Source organism: Chamaea fasciata, unplaced genomic scaffold (assembly GCF_029207755.1).
Source record: "Chamaea fasciata isolate MVZ Bird 193981 ecotype frontalis unplaced genomic scaffold, bChaFas1.0.hap1 SCAF_5, whole genome shotgun sequence".
NCBI classification, from domain to species: domain Eukaryota; kingdom Metazoa; phylum Chordata; class Aves; order Passeriformes; family Sylviidae; genus Chamaea; species Chamaea fasciata.
Genome location: NW_027094090.1, coordinates 44,103,749 through 44,119,308, shown reverse-complemented (window position 1 = coordinate 44,119,308; position 15,560 = coordinate 44,103,749). Strand labels below are relative to the sequence as shown.

At 39.6% G+C, this 15,560-nt stretch overlaps 2 protein-coding genes across 2 annotated transcripts in view; one reads left to right on the top strand and one right to left on the bottom strand.

The window, feature by feature from the left end:
- EEA1 (early endosome antigen 1) overlaps positions 1 to 15,560 on the top strand; it is a 236,008-nt gene that overhangs the window by 81,044 nt on the left and 139,404 nt on the right. Inside the window, exon 30 of the transcript XR_010720805.1 lies at positions 3,515 to 3,614. The gene's annotated coding sequence lies outside the window, so the exon portion shown is untranslated. The remainder of the gene's footprint in view (positions 1 to 3,514; positions 3,615 to 15,560) is intronic.
- PLEKHG7 (pleckstrin homology and RhoGEF domain containing G7) overlaps positions 1 to 15,560 on the bottom strand; it is a 30,439-nt gene that overhangs the window by 11,450 nt on the left and 3,429 nt on the right. Inside the window, exons 3-9 of the mRNA XM_066183370.1 lie at positions 10,686 to 10,813; positions 9,377 to 9,417; positions 7,412 to 7,507; positions 6,230 to 6,379; positions 4,178 to 4,273; positions 1,829 to 1,924; positions 449 to 562 (exon numbers count right to left, since the gene is read on the bottom strand). Coding sequence (XP_066039467.1) covers positions 449 to 562; positions 1,829 to 1,924; positions 4,178 to 4,273; positions 6,230 to 6,379; positions 7,412 to 7,507; positions 9,377 to 9,417; positions 10,686 to 10,813 — 721 coding nt within the window. The remainder of the gene's footprint in view (positions 1 to 448; positions 563 to 1,828; positions 1,925 to 4,177; positions 4,274 to 6,229; positions 6,380 to 7,411; positions 7,508 to 9,376; positions 9,418 to 10,685; positions 10,814 to 15,560) is intronic.

Sequence of the window (15,560 nt, the reverse complement as noted above, 5' to 3'; positions counted from 1 at the left end):
TTAGAGGGAGGTAAATTCTCCCTTACTGGTATTGTTTTGATATCAAATTAAAACATTTGAAATTTATTTTTTGTGTCTTTTTTTTTTTTCTGTAACCATTTCACTTTGTTAAGGTGGAGGTTACTGAGTCAAGAGATTATGTGCAAAACATCTGGAAGAGGCTAGTAGTTTGTATTATCTGCCTGCAAAAATTCAGCCCAGCTTCTTATCTGTTCTAAATTACAAGTAGGGACTCTCACACATGCAGGTGAACATACACTCAGAAGGGTGACTTCCAATTGGTGATAGGCTCTTCAGTTTAAAAAAATCCATGTGAAATGCTATCTACACAGTTTTGTTTCTAATGAACGTTCCTAATTTGCTGTTAAAATCATGTCATAAGGTAGGAAGGCTGAAGACAACAGCAGCAAGAAGAACGGCAGTAACAACAACAAAACCATCACTTAACCTTCAGGTAGATGCCAAAATCTTCCCTCTGTCTCAGTTTTTCCAAGTAGATGATAGCAGAGGTATAATTAAGGCAATAAATCTGGTGTGTCTGGCAGAGGTCACCCTGGAAAAACTGCAGAAAAGGTTTGGAAATTTATCAAGAAAGAAAAATATCATGACACAGGGAGAAATAGGAGTTTTGGGTTTGTAACGTGCATTTTATCTGAAATTTCCTTGTACCTAGGAAAATGGGGAAAGGGAATTTAAAAAGTAAAGGGCAATTTAAACAGCAATACAACTGTAAAGTGGTAAAAATACCACAACAATGCTCCAGTAATGCACGGGAGTACAGTGTTAACAGCTCTGCAGAGGTGTGGTGCATTCTTAGACTTTGTTCTCATTAGAAATAAATGATGTGAAATACATATGGAAGTTGAAGATGAAACCCGCTATTTCTAAAACAGCTTTGATGATTTCATGTAGCATGGTATTTTATATCTGAGTGGACTCTTAGAAATAACAGGATAGCCTCATTTACGCTGGAGATGCTGAATGCCATGCATGATAAAAAAGAAGCTTTTTCTGGGATTTTGTCTGTTTACACAAACATTATCAATAAGAACACCTGAAGTCAGAGGTCACAGGGGCAAGAAACCAAGCTCTAGCCTTAATTCCTCTGTTAAAAGTCTTAACACTGACGTAGGTTCTTTTAGTATTTCCCAGAAGTTTTTTAATGGCCTCTACTGCTAGGGAAGGTTCTGGTCAATGAATTGATTTTCTGTCTTCTTTAATATTTCCAACTTTACAAGCATTGGGAAGCTGAGCAGGAATTAGAGCTCCTGTAGACTGCTCTTCAGACGACTGCCTTGTTTACCACACACACTGACCAAAAGGGTTGCAGGGCAGGCAGGGCTTGGCAGTGGCAGGATAGCTGTAGCTGCGTCTCCTTTGCTTAGCAGGCACAGGCCACAGTGTAATTTCAGTCACAATGAGCTCTTAATTAGTTATAAACACTTGTGGGTCTGGTCCATGGTGTAAAGGAGTAGAAGGAGGCAGTGATGGGGCTGGGGTCTGCTCTCTGGGAAACATCTTCTGTAGAGTGGGAAGCTTGCCCCTGCTAGTGGAAAAGTCTCCTCAGAGACAGAGCTACTGATCCCCAGGAAGAGAAGGTATTTCTACACTTGATCCCACATTCAGAGCAGCTTTCCATGACTGCTTCAAACATGGTATTGAATACGAATAAAAACAGCCTTCTGATAGGAGAAACCTGAGGCTGAGACCAAACTGCCTGTGACAAATGGCATGGACTTGACTGACCTGATTGCTCTGGAGCACCTGTATGCCATGATAAATGGTCTGCTGCCTGTATTAAAAGCAAGAATACTTCTGATTATGTTACCGTTCTGAATATGGAGCTGAAATCTATAGGAGAATCTGACTTGCTGACATGCTTCTTCACAGTTTCAAAAAACATTTTCAGAAAACTGAGACTTATCTAAGTAAGGGGAAAAAAAGAGAGAAATTAGCACCAGTGATCCAAAGTTAAGATTAAAGCAACTTTATTTCCCATTCCTGGCCTCTCTAAAGGCTCCAGGTGTAATGGGTGCCTATACTTATCTCTAACATTGCCAGAATTGTCTTCAGAATTATGCTCAGAATGCTTTAATTAGTCAGAAGCTAAGACAAATCTATACAAATATCCATTTATGTTGTAATAATGCCTGATGACAAAAGCTTTGGAACAAGATTAGTTAGTCCATTAAACTTGTCTTGGGATAGCAGCTGTATTTAACATGGATTGACATTAAAAATGACAAAGGGTGAATGGTTTCTGCTGAAAAACACTGATTGTGTATGACAGAGCTGTGACAATTAAGGAAGCCTTCACAGTCACTTGAGGAAGACACCATCTTTCACATTTCGAGTTTCTTTCATACAATTGAAGGTGAAGGAAATACCTACAAAAACTCATGTATTCCCCATAAGTTAACTTTACATGTTTATATTGGATTGAAAAGTGCCTACCTTATCAGTCAGATGAGGCTGCAAGCCCAATCCTAAGCCCACACTGTCATCCTGACACACTATTTTCACATAAATTCATGACCGGGCTAAGTTGTTGGCCAAATGTTAGGCCAGAAGGGCACATCAATCCACTGTGATACTTCTACAGAGTGTAGTAGCTGCAGACTGCTTTGTTTGGTGTATTTATGAGGGCAAGATGCTTTTAGGGTAATGCACATTCTTTAATTTTGACCTTTACAGTTTTAAAGCATACATTTTTTCATGGATTCAACCTGCTGTCAAGATGATATGCACACTAAAATGTATGAAAAAAGGCACCAAAGGCATTGAGAGCAGCTTCTTTCTCATGCATTTAATCGCTACTTGAAGTATGCATAAAAAAAGATCATTTATTATCCTCATCAGTAAGGACAACAAAATTAGAAAATAAAGCAAGAAAAAATAAAGCAAGAAAATTTTTAAGATAATTCTCTCAAGACATGACCAACCTCTAGCCAAGCTCAAAGCTAAGTGAAACATAGCAATATATCCCACTCCCTTCTTTGAACAAGAACAAGGGAATCAACAACCACACATCTGCTGAACTCTAGTAGTTGTCTGCATGTATAGGCTTAGTCCACAATAAGCCAAGGGTGAAACCTGTCAGCTAAAAATCTTTTTCCTTGTATCTCCAAACCTACTGGTTGGTAATTCAGCAGCTTACCAGGTGTGAGGTCTATGGCTGAGCAGCAGTGCTTTGCTGATGTGTATGAGTTCTGACTAATTGTCCCTGCTTTGAAGACTTTTCCCAATTTTCTTGTTTTGGCTAAAAAGGGACAGATGCAGTATTAAGGCAGGGGAATTACAATAAAGGAAATAAATGGAACTCAGCAGCTGATTTAGGGCGTGTGATGTGATTGTGTGTAGTTATTCAATTAAGGCTGCTGCAGAGTTATTTCCAAAATTCATTTTGCAATGAAGGGTGAGGTGTCCCATGAAAGGGCCCTCGAGCTAAGAAAAATTGTTTTGTTTCTAAAATAGAGTGAAAGCTGTTTTTGACTTAGAGGTTTTTAACTTTCAGGAGCTGAAAAATGATCTCCCAAGAACTGGCCAAAAGCAGCAAAGAGCTGGAGTACAACACAGCCAATCCTTGTGGCCTCCCTCCTCCTGGACAGAGCAGAGTAAGTAGCACATGAATAGAGAGCATCCAGTCTCTGTGGGAGAGTTCCTTACACACAGGCCAAGGGAAATCTCAGCTGGAGAGAGGGGGTCAGCATTTTGTTTTATCTTGCTCTATTAGAGTGGTATAATAGACAGCAAAGTCTTTGTGCCCATCTGTTTGCAAAGGGGGACTTGTTATGTAGTTATTTTGTCATGCTTACTGTTCTGCTGTAAGGATTGTGTTGTAGTTTCTCTCCACAAATCATTTTAAAAGGTTTCTGCGTATGAGAATTACTCTCAAACTTCTGTTTACTTCAGAAACAACAGCCACATGAGCTTTCCCCCATGTTTAAAATGCCATGTATCTTTGGCTGTATCTTTAGCTGGTGATGCAAGAGAATGATTTGTGCTGGTGATATTTGACTCTCACTGATATCCCACAGAGAGAGGAAGAAAAGATGGATTATATGAACGAAGTTCCAAATGTGAGCTTTGAAACTGAATAGAAACTTTTGGTTTGTTGTCTTCTTTTATTGGGCTGATTGATTTCTGATCTGAGTAACACTTCTCTTTTTCTACCCACCTTGTTTAACTCCTCTAAGTTGGCGAAAATTCTCCACAAATCCACATCCAAGAGAAATTCGTTACTCTGGAGGTATTTTAGAGTGTTCATAAATATCTTTAAAACCAAAAGAAATCCATGTTAATTACTGTTTGTGCCAATTCAATAAATAATTTTTTTCCCCTGAAAATAACATTTTTACTGCAATTAATCTGAAAGGTTCATTTGGTTTAGGGAGGGCAGAAGATGGCATTGTCAGAGAAGTTTCCTGATCTGCCTGAAGGTTAAATATTGGATTTTGTGCAGAACAGGGCATGAGTGATATCTCTGGGGTTTCTCTGTGGTTACCATGGAGGCAGATGTGTCCCTGCTGTGCCCTTGGGCAGAAGAGGGACAAATGAACCCCCTGCAGATCTCTGCATGAAGGACTTAGTAACATCAGAGTCACAGTTACAGATTTCTGTGACCTTTCTAAATGCTTTCCTTCCTACCCCATGCATCTGCTGCTATCTAAGTTCTTTAGAATTGCTATGAGGAAAAAAATATATGCTTTGCTTAAGGTAAGTAGAAGTCCTGTGGAGGTTTTTCGTTGCTTTGCATTGTTTTATTAACCTGTATTGAATGAAAACTGTGTGTGAATTTATTGGCTGTTTAAAATTTTGTATTTTTTAAGCTGATTGAGATGTACTGAATCTGACCTAAATCTGAAAATGGCTTAAAATTTATAGGTTACTGAGTAGACTTTTTTTGTTAATGTGTATAAAGCCTTATGAAAAAACCCATCACCCAGGTGCCAAGACTGAATAGCTAGTGAGAATTTTTGCTTAGCCTTGTGTAATTCTTTAGTTACCATGACCAGGTTCCCTGAGAGCTTAAATTTATGGTGGATTTATGGTGGTCTTAAAGCTCCCTGTGGAGATTCATTAAAATCAGTAGAATATTTCTATACTTGGAAGTAACCAGGTATCTTTAAAACTGGTTACCCAAATGCAATGGGTTCTTTCTTTAGTGGGAGAGTTTGGGAAACTGGCATGGACTGAATAGTTTATCATTCATGGGCCATATGGGGCTGGCTAAGGCTTGTCTGTGTGCTCTTATATCAGACTCACAAGGAGTCTGCATGCCTGCTGTTATCATCTTTCTCCCTAGTATTCACCACCTTTTAAACTTTTCAGATTTCTAAACAAAGTGTATAGAAAGAAGGATGCTCTTCTCCTGCCTTGAACCAATAGCTGGTCCTGTTATCCTGTTTTCTGTCCCTTCCTGTTCTGGCCCACCATGAAGGAATTCAGCCCACTCCTCTATTCATTTCATTTACTTTACAGTAGTTCTTGTATTGTCCAGGCTAACTTTTCAGCAACATGGAAAATGTTTCACAAATGTCTTTTCTTTGACTTAATAAAAAAATCAGAAATTGTCTGTGCTAAGTAAGAGAAAAATGATAAGAAAATGTTTATGGAAACTTCCATCCTTTTAAATTGATACTTTAAGTATTTATCTGTGGTGAATATAGATATGGCAGCTAATCTTGCGACAGTGTGCAATATTCCTGTCCATATTTCAAGCTCTTAAAATTCACTGTATTGGAGGTAATATAGAGATTTTGGGAGAGGAGTTGTTTTTAGTATGCTTGTTTTCATGTAAGATTAAAACTATAGGTCTGCCAAATTCTGAGGTTTTCGTGCTCCAATCAGGATACTTTAACCACAGCTCTATATGAAGTTAAATGACAAATACAACATTGCTCACTAGCAACGTTAGCAATTGAAATAGTCCAGTACAGAAATTATGGGTTGGGGCATGGCTTCAGTACAGTGTTTGTAAGAGGACTAGTGGAATATCAGTTCAATATCCTGGAAGAAGAAATATCTTCTATCTTTAGAAGATGAGATACAATCATAAAGATAGAAGAGGGAACTATGGAAACAGGATGAGCAGGCAAGGTGGGAGGAAAAACCAGGTATTAAGTAATTCCCCCACAGACCTCTAGTGAGAGGTTTCAGGTGGCTTTCTGTCCATCACAGCAGAACAAATAATGTTTCATTATTTTTGCAAAGTGAAATCTGACGTTACCATCTTGAGAACCAGCAAATGATCCAGAAAGTAAGTGCATTCGCTAGTGAAAAGTTCCCACACTGCTGCTTCTTTTTTCACTTCTAACCGGTTGTTGACATCTTTCTGCTCAGTCTGTTGCTCATTCATGAATTCCTGCCAAGATTTACTCTATTGATTGAAGAAGAAAGAAAACCGCCAATTGTTGCATCAGCTGCTTCAGACCTTATGAAAAGAATCTATGTCCTATTTACTGTGTAAATCTCATCTACCAATATTAGCAATTTTTCTTTTGAAAGTTCCTTTAAAATAGTTTAAAATCTGCCATTCTCCTCTAAAATGCTTACAATATAAACACACTGAATTTGAAAGCAACAAAATATGATTGCCTATGTTTAGGTATGTTACATCAAAAATTAGTGGGCAGGTTGCAAATGCTAAGGAATTTGATCTGTTGTGCTGCCCTTGGATGGATGACATCTTCCTATTTTCTGGATGAAAAAATCAAGGTAGTAAAGGACTAGGTCTTTATAGTCATTTGGAAATTGCTTTGTTTATTCCTAAGGTTTCCAGTATCGCGTTATGGACCTGCTCCAAAGTCAGATGTCCATATCTAAGTTGGGCACTGACAGGAGCCCTCAGCAACTGTGTGTGGGGAGCTGCAGATGACAGCCTGCTGTGAGAAGCACAAGGTTTGCTTCGGAGAGGGGATGGTGTTAGGTGGCTAGGGGCCAGAAGCCTTGTTTGTCTGGCAGACAGGCTTTGGCGGCTTTTCGGCAACCGAACCTTGGTGTTGCACTGACCTCCATGTGGCTGCCTCTGAACTCAGCAATGGGGGTGGCTGTGTCCCATTTGACATTTCTCTGATGCTGTAGTTTCTTTCCCCAGACCTGTAGGTGCTCCTGAGAAGGTTGCCTTGAGACCTCTTTCTGAAGGTGGTACCTCCCTGTTCTAGGGAACTCTGGAACCCTGGCAATATCCAGGTGTTTTTGAGGGCCCTTGCTAACCTACTCTGACCCTCAGTTTCCCACTTGCCTCTCCATTTCAAATGACAAAAATGTACTATAGACTTATGCATTAGTTTAACACTAAGGTCTCATATCCAGATTAATGAACTGAAAAATGTTAGCGTATAAAGAATACAAGATTCCTCCTTCCATCCTTACGTATCCTTGATATACAGTATACTGAGTATTTTGGTACCTTAAAGCAGAAAAATTCATCTGTGCAACAGTCTATGATCTTAACAGTTGAAAGACAGTTTTCCAGATCAGATGCTTGCTTCTGTTTGTCTTTACCCTGTTGAATGACAAAAAACCACCCCTGTTTCATACAGTGTTTTAAAGACTGTTAAGTTTACCCCGCTCTGTAACCTTGCCCTAATCCATAAGGAGCTTGCCCTTAAATAAATGATTTCCTTATATCTCCAGGGTCTTCTACACATGGCCAAGACAGTGATGGCAGGTTTCTTTGTACCTGTAGGTGGGGTGTGTAAATGCCTCAGGTTTGGATGTGTAAGGTCTTTTTTACGTAATACGCAAGTCTTTGACAGGGCAAATCATTGGTATGGCAACAGGCAATGGGCTACCCTTAAAAGACAGAACTAATGAAATGTTTTGCTTCCCTTAGCACTGTCAGAGATAGGGGACAACAGATTCATAGTTGAAATCCTGTCATAGGTATACAAATTTATGTGTTATTTATTGATTTTTAATTTTTTGAGCTATGTGTGGAAAAAGCTCCCTTAGTCATCTGCAGTGTAGTGTCTGTAAAATGAGTTTTCAGAAAGCTAAAAGAGCAGCAGGAATTTGTGTGAAGGACCGTGAAATAAAAACAATTGCTTTTGTTTCAGTTTTGTTTATTCAGGCCTTGTAAAAAATTTAAACATTATTTATGAACTCTAATTTAGTGTTGTGGGCATAGACTTATAAGGTGTTTGCCTAAGTTTTATCTGTTCTGTGGAACAATATATTCCCACTTCATGGATTTCTATTGTCTGAACTTTAGGCACTGAACTCAAGCCAATTTTGAAATATGTGTTTGATTATAATATTTGAAACTTAGGGTTTAAGTTCAGCTCCTAATTTTGAAAGAAAGATTGAAATGGAGCAGAAAAAATAATGCAGTTAATATATATGTGCACTGAACCAGTGTACCAGAAAATGAATCTTCATTAATTAAATTTTATGGCATTTAATAGTCTTAGAAATCACTTTTGTCTAAATATCAAATGTTTTTTATTGTAGATTTAAAATATTTTGCTGAATTTAAAAATCCTCAGGTTTAAGTCATGCTTCTTCAAATGCTATCAAACTGCTATCAAATGAAGAGGGAATTCTTGTACATATCAACATGAGTACTTGCATTGGTTCTGTATGCACAAACCATTATTTGATAAAATGCAAAAAATACTGGGAAGGGACTGTTCTTAATTACATGCTTAGGGAGAAAAAGTTATCAAGACACTTGTAAATAATTTTTTGATTGCTGAACGGTACACACAGAGGAAATTCAGATACCTTAGTAAGTGAAAATTTTCATTAATGGAAAAGACGAGGAATTGTGTTAGACAAGGAAATTCCCTCAGTTGTGCTTTCGCTGGTGAGTGTGAGGGCACCCATGAGGACAGGAAAGGCCTAAGAAAGTGTCCTGGAACACTACTTTTATAGGTAAAGCTTAGATCCCTTCCATGTGAGTGGGAGTTCATCACATTCTCCAAAGCCCTAAGGCACACAGAAAATACGGGATACATAATGGTCAAAGCAGTGATGCAACTGATTTGTCCACCTTGTGCTACCTTAACCTAGGGAGATGCACTGGGCCTGCTGTCACCCCTGAATAGAGCCCCTGCTCTCATTGCCCATCCCACTCTGTCCTCCTGGTGCCAGGGACACCTCTCCTCCCATCACCTACAGGGATGGGGAGCAGCGGCATTGTGTTTTCATGTGCATCACATGCAGTGGCTGCACTGGAGCCACGCAAACTTCATTGCAGATTAATGTGCAAGCAGTCCCAAGGAGGGCTGAGATTGTTCAGCTCTGAGTTCAGCTCACCTACTGGCTGCCTTTCTCTAAGGACAAGAAAGTAAAAAAACTATTTTTTACCCAGGTTATTTGTGGGAAAAGGCAAGGTCAGTGCAAGGAAACATAAAATGATGAAAATACTCACGACTCCTCTTTTGGCAAATGGCCACCTTGACTTTTTGGACTCTAACGGGTAAAACAAATGTTATCAGTAAGGAAATAGATAAAAACCTGTTATTTGTATTATTTATATATGCAGCTTGATAGACTATACTCTACTTAGCTCATATTTAATACTTGAGTTTAGGTAATTTGTGCACCAGACTTAAAACCCATTAAGCTTGTTGAGTTCCTCCCAGCAAGAATTATGACTATCTGTGGTGGGATCTTGGATGATGCTAAACACTCCTACTTGTTGCAGGTGATCACTATGTGATTGCCAGTTCTTTTCCTGGGAAAACCATCATACCTCAAGCCAATTTTTGAAGATGTTGTTTTAAAGCAAGACTTAATCTGTGCCTTCTCATTATGATAGCTTGGAGTTATGCAGGTATTTAAATCTCCAGTGAATAAACAATCCTACGAGCCCTAAGCCTTGAATCTGTAATGGGACTGGCACAGTGAGGCAGACTGTAATTTGTGGTCCTTGGTGAGGTAAAGCTGGAGATCTAGATTTAGGAATGCACTGGTGACTTATGAAGAACAGCTGTGTTCAGCAAGAAGTCTAAAACGGTTTTCTTTATGTTGCACCCATCTTCAGATGTGTGACAGGGAATCACAGTCAAAACTTTGTGTTTCTGGATTTTGAAGGCCTTGGCCATTCTGGGAATGGCTGGCTTATTTGCTTTCATGAAAATGCTGGTTGTGACCTTGGCTGACTTGCTTTTTGAGAAACTTTTGATCTCTGGCCACCAGGGTCTCCGTCAATCACACTGCACGCTATACTATAACCTATAATAGCTATTTGTGGAAATTGCTTGCAGGTCTGCATTTCAGTTTTGGAATGTCTTGTGAGCAACCTCTAGCCATGAGTTGGGTTTGCTACCCTTGTGATCAGAACACTACAGTAAAGGGCAGCATGGTCCTCTTTTCTCTCTGCTTGAAGATGTGGAGGTAGGAAATTGTACCTCAAGTGCTTCCAGATGGAGATCCTGGCCTGGACTCTGGTTGCTTCTAGCCTGTGGAGGAACAGTGTGATCTGTGTCCTAACCTCTCATCTAGTTGCATTTTGCATTCAACAGTAAAATGCAGGGGAAAAAACAGGAAAAAGAAAAAGGAAGGAATTTTGAAATTGGCAATGCGGTCACTTTGGTGTGGGGTAACAGGATCACCACAGGGGCTGCACCACCTCATGCTCTCATTACATACATCCTCCCTCCCATCCCATATGCACCCATGTTCCAGCAGCCAGGTTTTTCTGGGCTCAGAGGAGCAAGCCCCACCCTGTGTCTGACCTGCACTGAGCAGGAAGGTTGAGTAGGGCAGGTAGTCCATGGCACTGTCTGACACCAGGAGGTCTCCAGGGAACACCTCGAGTCCTGGAAGACTCACTACCAGGGAGCTGCGCCTGCGCTCGGCTGATCTGTGAGATGCAACAACAACACACGTCATCTCTGTCTGCTCAAGGCTGCAGAGGAAACTCCTCAAGGGCTCCTTGCTGGTACAGGAGGAAATCAGCTAAAAAACCAAATCACAGGAGCTATGACTGACTGTGTTAACAGAACAGCAAGTAGAGAATTTCAGTGATTGACAGCAAATACCTAATTATCTTTCCGACTCCACATTGTTGCTGAGATCAAGGTTCTTATGGGTCTTGGCTTGCCTCAGATAAGTAATTAGAGCATTTAATTATTAAAAATTCCTCATTTCTTCTGAGGTTAGGCAAAAAGTGAGTGAGGATTTTAGAATCTATGTTTTGGCAGTGGAGTTTAAGGGTGCAATTAAATACTGGTTTTAGCTGACATGTGACTTGTTACTTTTAACCTTCCTATAACTCAGGTGATTTCAAGAAAAGAAAACACACTAGTGAAGCAGTTAAAATGTTGGGTTTTAAAAATTTATTTATCCTTTTGGCTAGTTTGTGCTCTTTTCTTTCTAAGTATTTTTGGCATTTTTTCTGCTATTTCAAATATTTTGAATGTAATATGACTCAGTGGCCCAACTGATCGAAAACAAAGGTCTCTTTTCAATTATTGTTGTTCCAAATGGAGAACATTGTCCAGGATCTATACCCATTAAGAAAAGTGACAGGCATTCTGTAACCAGCAGTGTGTTTGTGCCAGAGGCTGCTTGCATTCACATACAGAAACTGTTGGTTCATGTTAAAAACCCTTTTGTGTTTTGCTAATAACTCACACTGATACCTAATAGTATATGCTGTGGAGGGACTGCTGTCTGCAGCGGCTGTTGTGTTGCCTTCAATTGACTGATACACGAATACTGCATCAGGGCTAAAAGGGTCAGTAATTCAGCAGCTGAGGGAAGAGGTACAAAGTACACGTACAGATATAAAAATTCTATTTTTCAGTCACCACATATTGTGGATGGTACTTTTGGTCAGTTAAGCATGATTCTTACAGAGATCTTTTTTTTTCTAGGCAGTTATCTTACTGTGAACATCTAGCCATTTGCCACACTTGATGTGAAACCTGGCAGGTATATTTTTTCCTTGAAGTGCATGAATAGTTACTTGACTGCTTGTCGACTGACAGATGAGCTCTGAGTTAGAGAACTGGGATTCGATACGCATAGTAAGACATGGAGATTGTGCCTTTTTTATGACCTGGTGGTGACACTACTTGCAGTTGCCTTAGCTAAACAATTGAATGGTCTGGATGAAAGCTGCTCCTGGCAAGGGAGAGGTCCGTAGGCTGTCAGGAGGGCCAGGCCTGGGACTTGAAGACTTGAACCATGGACATACCAGGGCCTAAAAACTATGTCTTGAGGAGGTTACAATGTGCAATGCAGGACTTTGAAAGTGTTTCTGCTAGTCCCACTAAATGGAGAACGTAGGATCGATTTATTTGGCTTTATGGTTTACAATGAAACTCTGTGGTTCCTCATGAAACTGAACCTTCAGTAGGTGGTTTGAGAGCTTTAATGGGTGGGGGGTCTGTTTCTTGGCTGTCTGCAAGCCCTCACCAGTGCAAGAGAGAGGAGTATTCCTCTCAGGAGTACCTTCCTGAGGCGTTCACTGAGTGCTACCCAATGCACATTTTCAGTTTTGGTAATGATTGTATTAAGATACCACTGAAACCTCTCGTGATTCCATGATGCAATCTCCTAGGCAGTCAGGCTATTATACAAGTCAGGTGCTGCAATATAATACAAGGACAATTCTCCAAGGTATTATTACTGTACTAGGAAATTCAGGAGATTTATTTCAGGTTGGCTTCACAGTAAAATTTTGCCAGTATATTATTGATTTTTTAAAGCATCTAGCCTACTATTATTTTCACAATATATTTGAAGCTGTAGGCTAGTGGCTTATGAGGACTAATAATGGAAGCACAGAGTTACGGTAACTGAGTTTAATTACATTATTTGCCCAGATCAAAAAGGCCTTGAACTTCAGGTATACATATGGCTAAATAAGCCCTTCACACAGGTGCAAAGGCCTGTGAAATGTGGGACATGGCAAGATCACTTGGGTGTCTGTCTACAGTATACCTTTGCAATCTGATGAGCCTGGGCTGGTTAATGGCTTCCATCTCTAAATTATATACTCATGCTTCAGAGACAGAAGCGCAGGTGTCAGTGGTTTCCTGGCCTGATGCCTGTAGATATATTAGATATATCAGATGCTTCTGAGGTTTGTTTTTTTTTTCTTTTTTATTTTCTGCAGAAATTAAATTACTGAACTGCTATAAAGAAAAATTTACTGGCTTTTAAGTCTTCAATATTTTAGCATCTTCTCATGCCTTCAGACTCTATAACTTTGCCTTTTTCTTTACTTTTTGCTTGTTTCACTTACTGGGGCAGAGGACTGCAGTGATGGAATAAAAGAAATGCTTGTGCTTTACGGAAAAACTCAGACATCTGAGGAGATATCATCTGTAATAATTCCTTCTTAAAATCCATTTGTTTTTTGAAACATGATAATGTCATGGATTTACATAGCAAAGTTATGGAAAATTATTAAAGGCATTGAAGCAGGTCATGGTCTGGCAAAATAAATATCCTGTGTATGTAGTTATTTCTAAGGCACAGAAAGTATATTCATGTGTCCCTAATCTTAGCCTAACTAGTTATCCTAGGGAACAGACATCTATATAGATCACCTTACTCAAATAGCAGATATATTACTTAATGGAATATCTACTAAATGTGAATAAAAGCAACAGAGGATGTTACTAAGGTAAATATTGTAGTACTCAGATAACTTCCGGGCAGTGACACTGTCTCCTAAGCCACTCAGGGAGGCCATTTGGACTACCTGATTTAAAAAGTTTGGTTGGGAAATGACCTATTGTCAACAGTAAAATATTTTTATGATTGGATAAGGAGTTAGGTTTAGTACAATGGATGCCATCCTGTGGGATGTGCTATAGGGTGATCTTACTTGAGCAGAGAGGTTCTAACAGACAAGCCAGTGTGGTCCTTCCCAACCTTACCCACTCTGTGATTCTGTGACATTGTGACACTTTACAGCTGTGTGAAACATTCAAAGAGGGAGTACTTCAAGACAGATGAGCCCAGCTCCTTCAAGGCATTGAATATGAGCTGTCTTCTCAGCTCCTGTGAAGGCAAATCATTGGCTGATTTGCTGTAGGAAATAGTGCAATGCAGTTTTCTACCCAGTCTCTGATAATGCTGAATGGTGGAAGGCAAAAAGGAGATCAGAGTAAACTTGACGTCTTGTTTTATCAATGTTTTCTTCTATGGCAGTATTGGTTTAGCATTTCACCTTTCTCTCCACTACATATGCCTCTGTCTGTGCTGCCCCTCTTGCCCTTTTTGTTTATTTATTTTGGATGATTCTTTATAAACAGCATCAGTCCACCAAGTTGCCATGCTGACATGTGCTGGCTTTCTTGACTGAGGACTGTGTGTGGGAAGGCTGTTTAAAATGAGTATGAGTGCATTAAGGAAGTTTTTTGAAAGTACAGCTTGGAAGCAGGGAGATGTTTATTAAGACTGGAGGACAGAGGTATGATTTTACCCAGGACAGTATGTAAGTCAGTCTTGGAGAAGGGTTGACAGCTGTCCTAATGTGCTTCTAGATGGACAGAATAATCTGACATGTCAACAGTTTTTGGTGGCTGCGATAAGAAGGCATTACCTGTTAAGGGGTTAGACTAATGATCTTAATAAAGGAGGAGATGAAGACAGGCCTTAACCCAGACCTTGGAACAAATAAAATTTGACAAAAAATGTTTAAAGCAGAAACTGTTGCATTTTTAAATATATTTTTGCATATTCTGACATTTATCTAGATAAAAGTCATAATACATCATCCCAACCACCTTTTGACAACTTTTCCTGCTGGTGCCTATGGAAAAAATCTTGGATTGTTTCCTTGGGTTGTGATTTCTTGATTTTAAAAGGTGTCTGGGTAGAAGTCCAAAGCAAATACCCTAGCTGGCATATAGTTACTTCCCTCTTGAAGCCACTGTAGGCCGGCAATACCAAGAGGAGGTGTGTACGCTAAATGTTCAGTGTTCTCCTGTTAAACCATCTGCATTCAGTATCTTCAGTTTCTCCCCTGAAGTTTGTTATACATCATGCAAATCTTCCCGTTGACAGTGAGATATATTTGTGTATTCCTGTTTTGAGTTGGATCAGAGCAGACTCTTCCCACAAAAGCTACAGATCACTTGTTTTACATCCACATGAAAAGATCTTTCCCTCACCTTCTCTCTCCATCTCCATTGTAAATTCAAAATGTGAAAGAGTGGGTTGGAAATTGCAGCAGTTCAGAACATCTAGAAGGCCTCTTCTACAGTGAACATGTAATTTCAAATGCATACACACATCTCTTGAATCTCATCTAGGGAACTGCATTATGTAAGGACTCCTAGACTGTATCCCTCTGCTCCAAACCACCCAGTCCCAAACATCCTTGAGGGGACCACGCAGTAAAATGAGCACTACTCCATCAATGACAGGGGTGGTTATTAATGGAGGTGTTATCTCCTGCTTCCTTGTTGTGTGGGGAGAAAATAAAACTTTCCTTCCCTTCTGTAAACATTTGAACATTTTAAAGAAAGAAACTTATCTAAATCAAAATAATTTCTAATAGAACTTTTACTTTCTGATAATTGTTTAGAAGACCTTGACACAATTCACTGCACAGGTCTGTGGTATGCAACACTTTATCTTGTCTGCAC